General features: G+C 38.5%; 1 protein-coding gene across 1 annotated transcript in view; it reads left to right on the top strand.

Moving 5' to 3' along the window:
- Window positions 1-16,170, top strand: part of PTPN21 (protein tyrosine phosphatase non-receptor type 21) — a 63,838-nt gene that overhangs the window by 4,338 nt on the left and 43,330 nt on the right. Inside the window, exon 2 of the mRNA XM_032482477.1 lies at window positions 184-561. Within this exon, the coding sequence (XP_032338368.1) occupies window positions 382-561 (180 nt within the window). The 5' untranslated portion in view covers window positions 184-381. The remainder of the gene's footprint in view (window positions 1-183; window positions 562-16,170) is intronic.

Genomic DNA, 16,170 nt, shown 5'->3' with positions numbered 1-16,170 from the left:
GAGGGGTGGAGTCTGACCCAGGGCATAACGCAGCTCTGATGATAAACTTCCTCACTGCCTCCCAGATCCTGCTAATGCCTTATTTTTCCAGAGGCGAGGGAAAGCTAATTCCTTAGATACAGCTTTATTGGTTTTTATTTTTAAAAACAAAGCCGGGAGTAACCAGTGTTCCTTTTTCCCCAGCACTGGCGTGGGTGCTCCCATCACCTGGTCTTTGGAGACTCGGTTGCTTTTTGATGGCGGCAGCAGCTGCTGGGTGAGCAGCCGGAGACGGTACAGTACTCCCGTCGGGACAGGATCGCTTTCTCTCGCCATCGCCACCACTGGATTGGTGGCGGTGCTTTTCCCTTTTTACCCCTCCACTCTTGAAGGGAGAAGAAGATGCCACTACCATTTGGATTGAAACTAAAACGCACCCGGCGCTACACGGTATCCAGCAAGAGCTGCCTGGTTGCCCGGATCCAGCTGCTCAACAACGAGTTTGTGGAGTTCACGCTGTCTGTGGAGAGCACTGGCCAGGAGAGCCTAGAGGCTGTGGCCCAAAGACTGGAGCTGCGGGAGGTAAGCCCCCCAAAGGGCTGCAGGCTTCTCTGGCCTGGCTTTGCTCCTTACTTCCCAGCTATTATAATTGCACGCTGGCTGCGTGTGTTCTCAAAGTATGCCCCTCCTGGCCATGCTATCAGTTGCCCCTGAACCAACCCTCCCCACCCCCCATGAGGAAGGATTTGATACAGAGCAAGAGGTCTTTCTTTGGGTGTGCTCCATAAGAGGATTAACAGTGCCTGAGTTTTGAAAATGTTTGTATGTTCTCCCAGAATGTAATCCAAAATGGAATAGGAATGCATTTTGGCATCTGAGTGAAGAAGCCGTCTTGGAATTGGATCCTTCCAGGCCCCAGTCACCCAGATGGCATTTAGCCAAGTTCTCCCCAAATTCCTGATCCACAGAATTGTGAGCAAAATATAATGGTTGTTTTAACCCACTTGAAAAAAAAAAAAAAAGAATGAACTATCCAAGTTCTGGTTTTATAGTAAAATCTCAAATGGGCCATCCTGATTGAGGACAGTTTACTGACTTCATTCATTGAATGTTTGGTATAGGCCAAGCCAAAATTCTAGGGACGTATTGAACTTGAGTTCTGGTTTCTTAATCAAGTAGTTGTTTAGCCTTACGTGAGTTATGTGACCTGTCAGAGCTCCAATTCCTTCAGCTGAACCGTGGGGATAACAATGATGCCTAAGGCTCAGAGTGATTGTGTGGTTTAATATGCATATGAAGCCATAGTTCTAATAACTAGTCTGTTACAGTAGTCATAGGGAGGTTTGCCCAGGAAAACCCCAAATCCAGTCAGTAGGAAGTTATGGAGTCCTCAAGTATCCATACAGTATCTTATGTTTAAAACGCTATGTAAGGAAGGCCTGTGAAGAGGCTCCAGTTAAACCTAGGACCTTTCCAGTCTTTGGCTGCCTGGTTCTGAGGTAAGAGAAAGATGGAGAAACTGGTTATTTCACTTAAATGTTTATGTTGTAGTCTTGACTGGAAATCCAGCTAATGTTGTAGTTCATAAAAAGCTGGCAGTAAACGGTGCCTCTGGTGATTGTCCAGTCATTTGATCAGTCAGTATTAAAGACCTGTTAAGTGCCTGTTAGGAGCTCACCCTAGTTTTGGTACCAGTAAGAAAACAGGCATGATGCAGGTGATGATAGAGGAAACAGAGTGTGCTATAGACAGTAGAGAGGCAGCAAAGGGAAGGCTTCCCGGGGCAAGTGATGTCTAGCTGGGACCTGAAGGATGAGGCAGGTGGTTCTGTCAAGGGTGGGAAGATACTGTTCCATCAGAAGACATGGCTAAAGACATGAGTCAGATAATCTACCTGGAGCCTGAAGTTGGGAGAGGGAAGTGTCTGGAGCAGGGGCCACACAGTGAGAGGTTTTTGTTAAAGGGTTTAGGCTTGTCCTGAAAGTAGAGAAGTTTGTGAAGGGTTTTTAAGCAGGGGTGTGGTGTGATTGTTTTTATAAGGAGTGAACCCCCTGGAGAAGGCTTAGAAAGGAGTAGTTGTGGTGCAGATGGTAGTCACTTGGATTTGGATTGGGATGGAGAGAGGTGGGTGGAGTCTGGAGATATTCAGGACCTATTTCTCAAGTGTCCAGGAAGGACTAGCCGGCGTCCAGGTTGATACTCAGGTTTCCAGGAAATGATGGGGACTGTAACTGAGGGAGGAAACACAAAAGGAAGAACAGGTTTGAGGGGAGTAAGGGCGGGTGTGGTGAGTTCAATTCTGGAAGCATTGAATTTGAGGTGCCAACTGGAGCTGCTTAGCAGGCAGAGCACGTGCAGGTGGGAGCTCAGGGAAGAGATCCAGGCTCGGGGGAAGAGATTTGGGCATCATCAGTCTGGGTCAGTTAACCTGGAAGAGGGTATGAGGCTGTCCAGGAGAGAAGAGGAGGATGTAGCAGACCCCTCTGGGTTGAATAGAGGAGGGAGAGCCTTTGAAGGAAACTGAAATGGAACAGCCCAAGAAGGAGAAATTAAACCAGGAGAGCCGACTTTAGTGACTGGTCCTGCCTACCTGCGTTTATTTCATCTTTTTTGCTTTCTTCACCCATTTTTCCTATTTTGGTTTCTTTTTTTTTTCTTTTTTTTTGTGATTTCTTCCTCATCCACCAAGTCTGCCTACAACCACTAGAGTCAACTTCTTGAGGATCTGTGGTTAATTTATTTTTGTACCCAAAGTAGTAGGCATGGAATGTGCTTAATAAATACAGGTTGAACTGAAGCATTACTTTGCTTCTCTGTTGGTCAGGAAGCCCAGAAAAGTTGCCATCCCTTGTTTGAGGTAGGTTATCAGACTCAGGAATAAGCACCTTCATATCGCTGTGGGTATACAGTGAGACTGATTTTTAACAGAAAGGTAGAGTGCTTTAAGTGAGAACAGGTATTAACCCTAGAAAATGTCTTACCCCGTCTTGCCCAGCTGTCCCACCATTTCCAACATTTAACTACAGTTAGGGTTAGAAAGTTAGTTTGTATAGCAAACTTTTCGAAGCTCCAGAAGCCCTGCTCTGTAGCGTGTAAACAGATGGCTTAGGCCCAGGCTTAATCTTACCCAATGATTGTTCAGAAATCCTCTGAGTCAGGGCAACAACTGTTCTTAGTTTGTGTCCATACATCACCTATGAGATTCATATCAAGAGATATTGGTATGTTATTTTGCACTATTCTCTCATCAAGAAAACTTAGAATTATCAAGGGATGTAGATTTGGCTGATAAGTATTGCTACTGCCCAAATTTAAGTTGGCAGGGAAATCTTCAATTTCCTTGCTTAGGTGAATACCATTTCACTTGTATAAGGACAATTTTAAGGGTTATACAGTAATACTGTTATAATGCTATATCCAGCATCTTCAACTATATGTATAGTATTTTTTTTTTAAGCTGAATGTGTGAGTAAATGATGTTTGTTTGTTAGTGTTTATAGTTTTTTGACTGTGTGAGACATTTTATAATGCATTAAGGAACCAAAAACAAAAAGGTTAACATATTTATAGCCAATATAGTTAACTTAGATTGTTAACTTTTTTCTAAATCCACTACATTTGAACTATGGAAAGTGACTTTTGAAAATGGAAAAAAAAATTACTGCTGTAGGTAAACATTGCTGTTCTTTACAGCAACAGCCTCTCAGTTGTTGAAATTCCTTATTTCTCATTCATTGAGTTTCATAACCCTTTTTCCAAGAGAGGCTATGGAAATCTTTATAGAGTTAAGGAGAATTAGAAAACTTTCTCTCTAATTTTGAAAGCATGTTGCAGAGGCTCGATGGAGGTGGTGAGACCAGAGTGTGTCAGCTGGGCACGACCACTCCCATGGGGCAGTGTGTCCCTGAAAGGATATCACAATCTACAATGAGATGGTCAGGCTTAAAAATCTAGAGGTTTCAGAGAGTAAGACCTGCATTATCCCAGCTCTTGGAGAATATGTCAAACCAGGATGCGAGCTTAGTAGTTTATGATGAGATAAGGAACCACCATGGGCCCCAAGTGTGTGTGCCCTGGGGCCAGACCATGATCTCCTTGTAGGCAGGCTGTGTGGGACCCAGAGCAAACCAGAAGTTGCTTGTTGAGCATGGAATCAGAAGGGAGGCTGTCGAGAAAACCTTACATATCTTCACGGGGGAGTAGTGCCATCTCCAGGACCAGACAAGTTCCTCCGAGTCTAGGTGCCCTTTCTAGGCAGTGCTAGGGTGGGCATTGCCTTTTGAGAAGTGGGTAAGACATTCGCCCTCTGGGTTAGAAACACCTGGGTTTGGGTCCCAGCCCTGCCACTTACTAGTTGTGTGACCTTGGGCAAATGACTTTAATTTCCAAAGTCCAGTCGTTTTTCATCTGTAGATCGGGGATTATAATGATATCTATTTGACAGTGGCTGTGAGGATTCAATCTTAAGTGAAAACGCTTAGCAGAGGACCTGGGATTTAGGAAACTGAGTAAGTGTCATCTTCAGCACTGTTATTGTTTGTGACTCCCATTTCCATGTTGTGCTGACGGCTTCAAATTCACTCTTTTCTTTATTTTGTAAATATCGTTGTTTCTTCCTTTTACTAACAGAACACATGCTTGTTTTATGAAATGTTTTTATAGTACAAATAAGTAGTTGCTGCTGGTAATTGTACTTCTTATATTACTAAACTTTCTTTAGTATACCATTGTAATTTAGCAGTCTTATTTGGGGGGAAGGTAATTAGGTTTGCTTATTTATTTATTAATGGAGGTACTGGGGATTGAATCCAGGACCTAGTGCGAGCTAGACACGCACTCTACCACTGAGCTATACCCTCCCCAAGCAGACATATTTGAACCTCTATTTTCACGCCAGCTGAAATTAATTTGTACAATGTCACTGCCTCATTGTCCTCAGAGCTTCAGGAGCTTTTTACTTCTCTTAGGTATTATGTCTCTGTTTCTTCCCTCTTGCCCTCAAACTAACCCTAGGGTTAAAAAAAAAAGTTTTATGAAATTTTGGATTAAAGATTTATGTTTTTTCTTTCGAGTGTGTCTTTTTCAAGAATCTTTTTTAAATCTTACATTACATTTGATATTACATTTTTGTCATGCTCTCATGGGTTTTAATTAGATGCATCGCAAACTATTATTTCTTATATAGGGCTTCTTCTTTTATCTTAATGTCCTTGTTCAGCTTAAATTTACATCTGTTTGGAGTTTTTATTATAAATTTTTAAATTTCCAGTTAGGAAACAGGAAGTTATAAAATCTTGGGAGCCTTTGGAAGATAGCTTTTTCCTGTTTTGGCTATGATACATTATGTGTTAGTTTTATAGCTTAAGTTTTAGAGGGCAGTCTTCTTTCAGCTACTTCTGATTGCTCTGTGTGTGCAGAAGGGAAGGAGGATCCTCACTGTCGTCGACATACATGGTGTACACACGGAACATTTTCAAATAGCAGTTTTGAAGTTGAGGTCAATACTAAGCCACCCTTCAGGTTACCACCAAAGCATTTGTTGAAAAAGGTGGAAAGTCTAGCAAAACTTAGAAGTTCTTACTGTGGCTTCTCATTTTAAAATTATAATTGTAGGCTTTGATATTTGGTTATTCTGTTGTGGTTTATCACAGATCTTCAGAAAATGTTTTTTCAATTATGTTTGAAGTACATCACACAGGTCAAGTTTTGTCCTTTGGAACATGAGCTTCATCAGAGTAGGACTGTTGTGTCATCAGTGTCTGGAATAGTGCCTTGTGCTCTACAGTACATGGTTACTGAATAAATATCTACTTAGTTTAAAAATTAAGGTTCTTGTTTTGAATTGAGATTGATAAGCACAGACCACAGTTCAGTTAAGTCAGCCTTTATTTACTGTATGATTTTATTTCCTGGAGAGAGTTGAACATTTACAAAACTTTGAACAGGGGTAGAAAAGAACCTTCTTTCTTTTGACTTTTCTTTCTTTTTCATTTTGGGCCTTCTGCTGAAATTCTTAGAAAATGTGTTTTAGCCAGGCCATTCTCTGAGGTAAGATTGCTGTATCAAGGGAGTGTCAACTACTTTGCTGAATTTTGAACAGATTCTTCTCACAGTGTTTTTCTGGCTGATGGGGAAATTTTTTGTCTAAGGGATTTGTTGGAATAGAGAGAAATCAAGCATTTAATACAAACCATTACTCTGAAGAACAACTTTAGAAAGTGTTCTTGGCCATCAGAGTGTTTTATTTTAGATTAGTGTCTTAGGTATTCCAAATATCCACTGACCTTATCTTGACTGTTATCTGAGTAGACCTCAAGAATTTCATGCGCATTTCCTTCTGTACTAGCTGTTTTCATTTGAACTTTAAAAATAGCTGAAATATGCGTAAGGTAAGAGTATAATACCTACAAACTTTTTAACCTTTGGGCTGAGTAGTTATTCATTTCAAGTATGTATGTTATAAAACAGGTAAGATTGACGTATAGACAAGGATCAGTAAATACTGTAGTTAGATCTATTGGACCATCTGAAGCAAATATAAATCTTAGATTGGTTCTCTAGCCAGATAAAGAAAGTATTCCAGTGTCCAAACCTGATTATAAATGAGGAAGGATTTTTCTTGATTTTTAGGTTTTCTATTACTTTTCTTAGTTGGTCTAGATAATTAACTAGTCATAAATAAGTAGAGAGATTATACATACAAACATGAAGATGTTATGCATTTTCAAATATATCATCACACAGATTATTACAGAATGTGGGCGCTTGTTTACTTAAAGGAATAGGGTATTCAACCTTCACTTAATTTCTAATAAGTTTAAGGGCTAATAGTTAGAGATGTTTTTTCTCCCAGTACTGAATTTTTCACCTAAGAGACATTAGAGATGTTCTTGAATCTCTCACCAACAATCTTCCACAACAGTGTAGTCTCATGACCATAAGGAATTAAGCATGAATTTGCTCGTATGGGGAGGTGTGTGAGTTGTTATAGAATGGGAAACGTGGGGAACCGACCATGCTTTAGGCCTCTAAGTTCTGTCATTGTGTTTGATGTATATGGTTTCAGATTTCATTCCTCACTAGAAGCTCTGACAGTTTTCTGCTGTCCTCCTCGTGAGTGGATGAACATTGCTGTGCTGGAAGCTTAACTTGCCTTAACTCATTTAATCCTCACAATGAGCTGGGTACTATCTTTTCCATTTTAAAGTGGAAGAAACCGAAGTTCTGAAAAATTGGGTGATTTGCTGTGCTAATCTGGGCGATCACACAGCTAATAAGCTAAAGAGCCAGAACTCAAGTTTGTATCAAGTGTGTATTTGACTCACGTGCATTTTTATTACTGGCGTATATTTTAAAGTCAGATTTATGGATGATACAAACTTGAGTTTGTATCCATCAGACTTCTGCTAGACCTTTGGCTTTTAAAGTTGTGTCATGGACCCCTTTGGGAATCTAATCAAAATGCAGAATTTTGCATACAATTTCAGGTGAGTCTTGGATACACCACCCTCTTTCAATCCATGTATGAGCTCAGGCTGTGGACATAGAAGCCTGTTGGATGAGTCAATCTTTTTCCTTCTCTCAGCTTAACAGGGTCTTTCTTCTCTAATCTTTCTTTCTCCAGAGTGAAGGTGGTGGTAGGATGGAATATTTGTGAAAAATTTAAGACCTTCATATTTTTAAGAAAATTTGCCTCTAAAGTTATCACTCCTCCCCTACTTCCCCTTCCAATGCCCGTTTTTAATGATCTTTATCTTCAGATCTCAAGAAAGGCCATTTGGGGTATTCATTTCCTCACTCAGACAACTTACTACTAAGGAAAGATCTCCTTAATCTTAAAAGGGAGGAGGTTGTGCATGGTAGTGTCGTCATTGCCCCTCTGATGGAAGATCCATGTCCATCTTAACCAGACAGTACCTTTGTGCCCGCCTAGGTTATCCACTGAATGAATGAATGGATGACTCATACTTCCTTGATGCATTAACCAAATGCCCCAGTTGTTGAGCCCTGTACTTCATTCTTCTTGTCAGGTACACACCCTACCTGACCATGGCTTTTTCTTTTCCATTAACAAAGCTTTTGCTCATATCACTATCTTAACAATATGCTGGTCTAGCAAATATTTTCCTATTTGGTTCTCCAAACGGTTTGTTCATAAGAGTAAATGTCACTTAGATTTATCTTTCGATAAACTGACAGGATATCCAGAGGCAGTTTAAAATTTTACGATGGCAATTAAAATTTTTAAGATACCAATTTCACTAGAAGAAACATGCATGTCACAAGTCGTATATGAGAAGTAGTAGCAGGATGTTGTAGAAATAACTTTTCTGTCAAGGGTTTGTGCAACTTTATATGGATTAGCCAAATGAGATAGCTGAAAGGTGTACAGTGTTTAGATTTATAAATAGTTCAAGAGTAATTATGTTATTTTGAACAAGCTTTAACTGAGCAGGCTAAGAAAATATACAAGTAATTTCATGCTGGGTAACAGCAGCTCATTTCTCTGTGAATATAAAAGCAATTTGTCTTTGCTCAGTCATGTTACAATTATTTGGATGGCCAAGACTTGGACTTGATGTAAATTTCAGTGTCAAGTAAATATTTAGTAGATTGAATCTTGGACCATCAAATTCAACTGTAGTTAGCTCAAAGTGAAGTTTTGTAGGCAACAAGGTGGAGTTTGGTACCAGATGAACGTGGGTTCAAATCCCTGCACACTACTTGTGTGGCCCAAGGAAACAAACTTAACTTCTCTGGATTGTGTTTCTTTCACATGTGGTATGTTTGCATGTGGTAGCAACAGTAGCTTTTTATTGGGTACTGACAGTATGCCTAGCACTGTAGCAGACACTTTACATATATTTAATTTAACCATGAGTGTAATTGACTTCCTCCCTCCTCCCACCATCTCAGATGGAGTGGACCAAAGATGGACAGTGTCCAGACCAGGGAGGTCCTGACACAGGACATCTGTTAACTGACAACTCTGTTTTTTAGTGTAGAGTTATTTTTCTTTAGCTTTTTCCATTTTCTTTTTTACCATGTAAATTTGTTCACCAGTTGGGATAATTTACTGAGAAAAATGGATTGGAGAAGGATGACTCAAAGTGTTATCATTAAGCCAGCCAGTTAAGTTCGAGAGCTGTACCACTGAGATACCAGAGTTTGGAGTGAAGTATCTAGAAAATAACCTTAATTCTCATTCTCCCATATTTTGTCTTTACAGATAATATTTAGACAAGTGTATATTTGACTTGTTTGCATTTTTATTAATGGCATATATTTTGAAGTCAGATTTATGCATGAATGGTGACTTAAGGAAGAGAATAGTTCTAAATTCTGTATTACAGTATATAACAGAAAGAAAAATGAAGCATGTTTAATAATGAAGAATAGATCTAAAATTACATGTTCTTGTACAATACCTGTCACCCATCCCTAGAGTGCAAACTTCACTGTACACTCCAGGACCCCCAGTGCCTGGCTGGGACAGCTAGTAAGTGACAGCCCCTGCCTAGAATTCAGGCCTTCCAGCTCCAGGTTTAGCACTTTTCCCTCAACAACACACTGCTCTTCCTTCGAACCATTGCCATTTTCTTAAAGAGAAGCAATCCAAGTGCTGGTATTTTCTGATAGTTTATTTTAAAAGGAAAGAAAAAAAAAAAGGAAAAGTTGCCAAAGAGAAAACCCTGTTAGTGAAGGAAGCATTTAAGTGTAGAATTTTATATGAAAGCCGCTGTAAATTGAAATTTTATACTGTTTAAGGGAACTTAAACTCTGAAGATAAGAGCTAGTATTACTTGAGAGCTTATTGTGTGTGAGACACTCTTCCAAGTGTTTAAATATTTAAAACCCAGCCATCCTGTGAGTGAGGCATTTTATAGTTGGGTGAACCGGGACACAGAGGTGTGAAGTAACTCGCTCGCGGGTCTGTGGCAGGAATCACAACGGGACTGGTTCTTCTGGCTCCTGGATCAGCATCCTTCCTCCCAGTGTGTGACCTAGGGCCAGTGACAGGCGACCTGCCACGAAGCTCGTGCCCTTAAGGACAGTTTAGCACAGTACAGCCTCTCAAATCTGATGGAGGTTGTTTTAAGTATTCTTGAGATTTGTTATCTTTTGTTTTAATTACTACGATTTATTTTGCTTAAAATATGTTTCTGAAGTCACGTCAAGGCAGAGAAGGATGAGCCTGAGCAGGAACATGAATCATGATAAGGCCTTGGGACCCGGCTGGGAATGTCTGAAGTGCCGAGGGCCAAGCTGTTTGATAAGAAGCCATTCATGACCTTGTTCTCTGGCAGAGCTGGAAGGATTAGGCTGATGAGATATACCCAGGAGAGTTCTCTCCTGAGACGTTTTCTGAAGCAAGATCTGGTTGCACTGCTGTTGGATGAACTTGGGGGCTTCTAGAGTCAGAATCTGCATCCAGACAAGAAAAAGTGCCAGGCCAGTGAACGCACTGAAGTGCTTGCTGCCTTTGTCGGTGGAGCTGGATCACTGTGACTTATCTGCTGTGCACACAGGTGTGTTTCCACCTGTTACAGCGGTTCACACCACAGAAGTGTTTCTGTTTGACAATCTGTGAATTTGAGGCATGAGGATAGAGCAGCTGTAAATTGCTAATATGTTTTGAATTCCTCTTCTGCAGGTCATGATTCTATCATTTAACCTTTATGTCTGTTTTTTTCATTGAGGCTTTTATCATTATATTCCTTGAATATATATAGGGTAGTTGGATATAGGGTAATTGAGGATAATTCCTATTATCCTTCATAGCACATACATACTAATGGCTGGTTCATCCTCTGCTGCTTTTAAGTATAGTGAAAATACCTTATGTATTTTTAAGCAGCACTTCCTGGAATAAAATGTAACTTGCATTATAGTACTTAAATAATTAAGAAATATTGAGTGTGTGTTTCTGAGTTGTGTATGCCCCTCCCCCCACCCACCCCTACCTCCGGGGCCTTGATCCTCAGTGAGGAGCACAGTTTAAAAGGAAATCTATCAGAACCTTAAGTGTGGCCTTTATTAAACAGAACTTTATATTATTAATAAAAAAGGAAAAATAGCTTTTTTACTAAAAAGGGAAACAGTTCTACCCTTTTCTTGGAGTATTTGTATATATGAAAGAAGTAGTTGCTGTAAGTAGAAAGTCACCTTATAACTATATGGGGGGGGAGTTATTTCTTGTATGATGAAACCATGATTTGCAAACTGATTAATGAGGAAAACAAGTATAGCTTTTGGTAACAGAAGTCTGAGTTTTCTTTGTTTGTATCTGTTTAGGATTTTAACCATAAAAGTGATTTCCTTGATTTTATAATCCTCAACTCTTTTATGGTAATACTAATTTAAGAACAGTGGAGCTGCTGTAATTTTTTTTAAGGCAATGGAAGATATGTTGGGTAATCTTTAAGCAATAGGTATTAACTTTAGATCCTTTCTCAAAGTATATTAAGGCCCACATTCCCTTATAGTTCTAACATTCTCCTCCTAATTCCCTTTATCTTTCTATGGCCCTCCTCCTCTGACATCATAATTATTTCTATATAACATGAAACAGCTATCATTTTAACCTGACAAGTGAATGTCAGAAGAACAAGCAGCTATTCCCAAATATACAGATTTCAGCCCTTCTTTTCATTTTTACGTTGTGTGTTTACAGCTTCTAAAAATATTGCTCATACCACTATCTATGGTAAGACAAGATAGAAGGAATAACTAAGACTTGAGTTCAAGAAAATATGAAAAAAGTTTTTTTTCCTGTGACTTAATTGAAATCTAAAAACTGGAATATAGGCCAAATTAGACTGAGGTTATCTGTCTTCTCAATAAAAAGAGAACAGCTACTATTTTAAAAAATATTTTATTTACATATGTATTATTATTTACATATATATATATATATGGATTTGGAAGAAGGTAATTAGATTTATTTATTTACTTGTTTATTTTGATGGATTGAACCCAGGACCTCATGCATGCTAAGAATGCACCCTACCACTGAGCTGTACCCTCCTCCCCAAGAACGCTGCTATCTATCCATTGCCCTAAAACATAGGCATTTGTGAATTAAACTAATAAGCAAGCCGCCAAAGGCCCAAATTTGGGAGATCTGGGTAAAGAGAAACTGATCTAATTCCTTTCTTAGGATGTAAGAAATGGTCCTGTACTATGATAAACTAGTTCACTAAAATGATTGAAGAACGGGAGGCTGTGGCTTACCCTCAGTCGTGTGGCCCTAAACAAGGGGGCCTTCTATGTGGCGGTGCAAAGTAGAGGCCATCAGCCTTCGATGTTGGAAGTATGTGCACTCACATTCCAGTTATTTCTATCATTTTTGTGTAGTAAAATGCTGTACCTACTAAAATTTCCCATTTAATTCTAGCTTACATTTTTAAAAACGTGGTTGATGTTGTTTTAATCTTATAATGGAATATCTCTCTTCATAGTACTTATCAGTATCTGACTTACCATGTAATTTTGCTTGTCTTTCTCTTCCCACTGGAATGTAAGTTACGTGAGGGCAGGAATTATGTCCTTTTGTTCAGTGCTGTGTCCCCACCACCCAGAGCGGGGTTTGACACATAGCAGGCTTTCAGTCAATATTCAGTGAATGAATACGTGACTCTTTCTAAGACATTAGTCCATTTTTCTTAGAAACTACAGTATATTTTTTTGAAGAATCATCTTACTGTGTTTCAGGATCGTTTCTTCATAGCATCTTATTGTCCAGGACGGTAAATAGGAAAGATATGAGCAGACCTGTATGTAGATAGCAATCCCAATTCATGCCCTGGACCTTCTTTCAAGAAACTGGCGTATCATTTTACTCTTTCCCTGAAAGTTAAACGCTACAACAACAACAACAAAATCTGGTCATCTGAGGACTTCAGTTACTTGGGCTTCAGTTTAATAAGTTTCAGTATAATTTCAAGACTAAGATGTACTTTTGTTATTTTCTTGATTCTTCCTATGTGTAGAGTACAGTGATATTATATATTATAACCTTGACTGTAAAATAGATAGTATATTATTTGACCAACGATAGAAGAAAATGGATTGAAATTAAACAGAAAAGAAAAACATACTGTCTGCTTAGAGGCCTTGTGACCACCACACTGTCAGAAGGAAGAAGCAGAGAGCTTCATTATTTCTAGCACGCATGGTGTAGAGGTAGGCTGGAGACTTGAATCAGGTTAATACTTGTTAACTACCCTTGTTAGATGATCTCGCCTGGGATAGACTTTATCTAGTGCCATCTCCTCTCATCTCTCTCCTGATGAAAAGTCTTCTGACTTCTGCCTTGTCTAAGAAAAGCATCAGGGTAAAAGTATAGTTGCAGTTTTATATGGGATTAACTTTTATCAAACTCAGTGCATCGGTGGCTTGAAAAAACCCTCTGGCTAATTTGTATGTCCCTCTACTCTGCTTTAAAAATAGTGCAACTAAAAAGACTCTTAAAATAATTAGACAAGAAATGACTTGAATTAGGTAAGGGTTTGCATTCTGACAGGATTTGGACCTGCTTTTAATAGCCGGCGTCTCTTTAAAAGACTGTGATCTGGGCACTGCACATTTTACCCAAGCTCTAAAATTTGTAAACTATCTTTTCCTCTGGACAGAAAGCTGAATTATCAAAATCACCTTGTTGTCAGAGTAAATGTTAGTTTACTTAAAGAAAGTGTTGTGTCTGGGAAGAAGGCAGATTTTGTAACCGTGTAACTTGTTTTTACTGTAGTTTGCATAGCAGGAACAGTTATCTGTATAATTTTAGGGGAGTAGCTTGAACACTTAAATCACTATGAAGAAATCATTGAATAACTTTATGAAAACTGCTGATGTGTTTGTTCAGAACAAAATAGGAAAGGGTGAATGTAAACATACAACAATGCAAAAGTTTCACAAAAATTATTCAGTGATAACTGAGGCTTGATCTAGAGGAAGCTAGAAGCTTCAGATATTTAGAGGCTTCTATTGGAATGAGGTTCCCACAGGCCAAGTCAACTTGCTTTGGTCACCAGTGGGAGTAGATGGAGCTGTGGAGAAAGAGAAGCTAAGTGGAGGTCAAATTTCTTATTGGGAAGGGGACTGGGAAGTTAGATAAGGAGTGATGGGAGGCATGGACCAAAAGGGTGGTTTATGGGGAAATTTTTATTACAATTCAACCAAGCCCATAAACAATACAGGACATGCATAGCCCCAAAAATTTGGACTCAAGGAAGAGAAAAACACATGGTTTTGAGAAACTATTGTAGACCAAGTATTGACTGGTAATAGTTGAAATTTCAGGTACACAGGGGGCCTGTCTGTGTCAAAGTTTTTGTGTTTTTAAAAAAAAAGTGAAAGGTCCCGGTAACTTTTAAATAAAAGAAGATGTTAGTTTGATGATTATTTGGACAGGTAAATTTTTAAAAAATTTTTAATTGAAGTGTAGTTGATTTACTGGACAGGTATATCTTCAAGGAGGAAGCATGCTTGACTCAAGTTTTGTTCTATTTTCTCAGACACACCTGAAGAGATCCTATCTGCTAAACTTATATACTCATAGCAAATATTATGAGTGCTTTTATCAGCACAGTTATAACTTAACAAATTACTTCACCATAACTTTTTGAGGAAGGTAAGGTATGTGTTATTTTCCCTATGGATGAACTGAGACTCAGTGAGGAAGTGATTTGCTTAAGAGCTGGTGAATGGTGGAACCAGGATTCAGAAGCCAAGTCTTCGGACCACCAGTCTGTGCACTTGGCAGCTATTGGAATTACAGGCATAGCCCCCTACAGGAAATAGAAGTAACAGCAGTTCCCCAAACAGCCAAAATTGAAGTATCTTTCATAGCTTTGGAGAATATGGTTGAACTTACAAGTGAAGTAATGAAACCTCAGTTGGCTCAAGTTCTGTAAAGCTGTATATAAAATAAGTTGTTTTTCTAACCATATTTTGGAAATGAAACAACTTTCATTATTAACTTTGCCTAATAACCAAGGAGTACTCTTTTATCCAAACTATTTTTAAGGACAGTACTTAGAAAACTTTATAAACCTCTCTACCCATCTTAAACAAAAGGACACTGACTAATCATTAGCAACAGTGGTTGTTGTTAAACACAACACTAAGTAATGTTTACTTATTTGTTCCTTTGAAAAATAACTGCGGACTACTGTGCCTTTGTATTTCTTTATAACTTCTTTTGAAAGGATTTTTGTTTGTATGTGTCCTTTCTTGGTGAAAGAGTATTACCCATCACTTCCTGCTCCTGCCAACATGCTGTTTAACGAGTCTTTTCCTTTTAATTTGTCCTCTTTTAATCTGCTTTTAATTAGATAGCCAAATCACTCAACTCATTAACAACTGTGTGTATAATTAGAAAAAAAAAAGTTGGGTAAAAGAGAAGGAGAAATTTCTTCTTTGTCAAGGGGATGTATTTTGCAACTTAGATTTTGACAAATTTTTTTTAATTACTCAAAAACATTTTTGCCTATTCAGTGTTCAGATAGTTGAGTTTGCCAGGCACTTGTCATACTGTACAAAATCTTGACCTAAGTATAGATATTAGGAAATATAATTAACCCATGACTAGGTTCATCTATTTCTGGTTCATTTTTTTTCCTTTAGACTTTTTCAAATAAACTGAATTTGATGTATTTTTTTGGAAAGTTTTTAAATTCTTTATTTGATTTTAATTATGAGTAGTTCTGATCTTACCTTTTTTGGGATGAAATTCACAAACATGAAATTCACATGACAGAAAGTTAACCATTTTAAAGTAAATAATGTGATGTCATTTAGTACATTCATATTACTTACCTCTATCTAGTTCCAAAGCTTTTTTATTGCCCTAGAAGGAAATCCTCTACCCAATAAGCAGTTAGTCCCCATTCCTCCATACTCTCACCCCTCAACAACCACCAGTCTACCTTCTGTCTCTATGGATTTTTCTATTCTAGATCTTTCCTTTAAATGGAATAATGCAGAATGTGACTTTTTATGTCTGTCTTCTTTCACTTAGCATGATATTTTTGAGGTCTATCCATGTTGTAGCGTACATCTACTTTTTTTTCAATAGAGCAGCTATTTAATTAATTAATTTATTTAACTTTCAAAAAATTTAAATTTTTTTTGCTAATGGAGGTATTGGGGATTGAACCCAGGATCTCATGGATGCTAAGCACGTGTGCT

This window comes from Camelus ferus, chromosome 6, assembly GCF_009834535.1.
Source record: "Camelus ferus isolate YT-003-E chromosome 6, BCGSAC_Cfer_1.0, whole genome shotgun sequence".
Lineage (NCBI taxonomy): Eukaryota > Metazoa > Chordata > Mammalia > Artiodactyla > Camelidae > Camelus > Camelus ferus.
The sequence above is the reverse complement of the archived record's forward strand: the minus strand, read 5'-3'. Positions and strand labels throughout refer to the sequence as shown.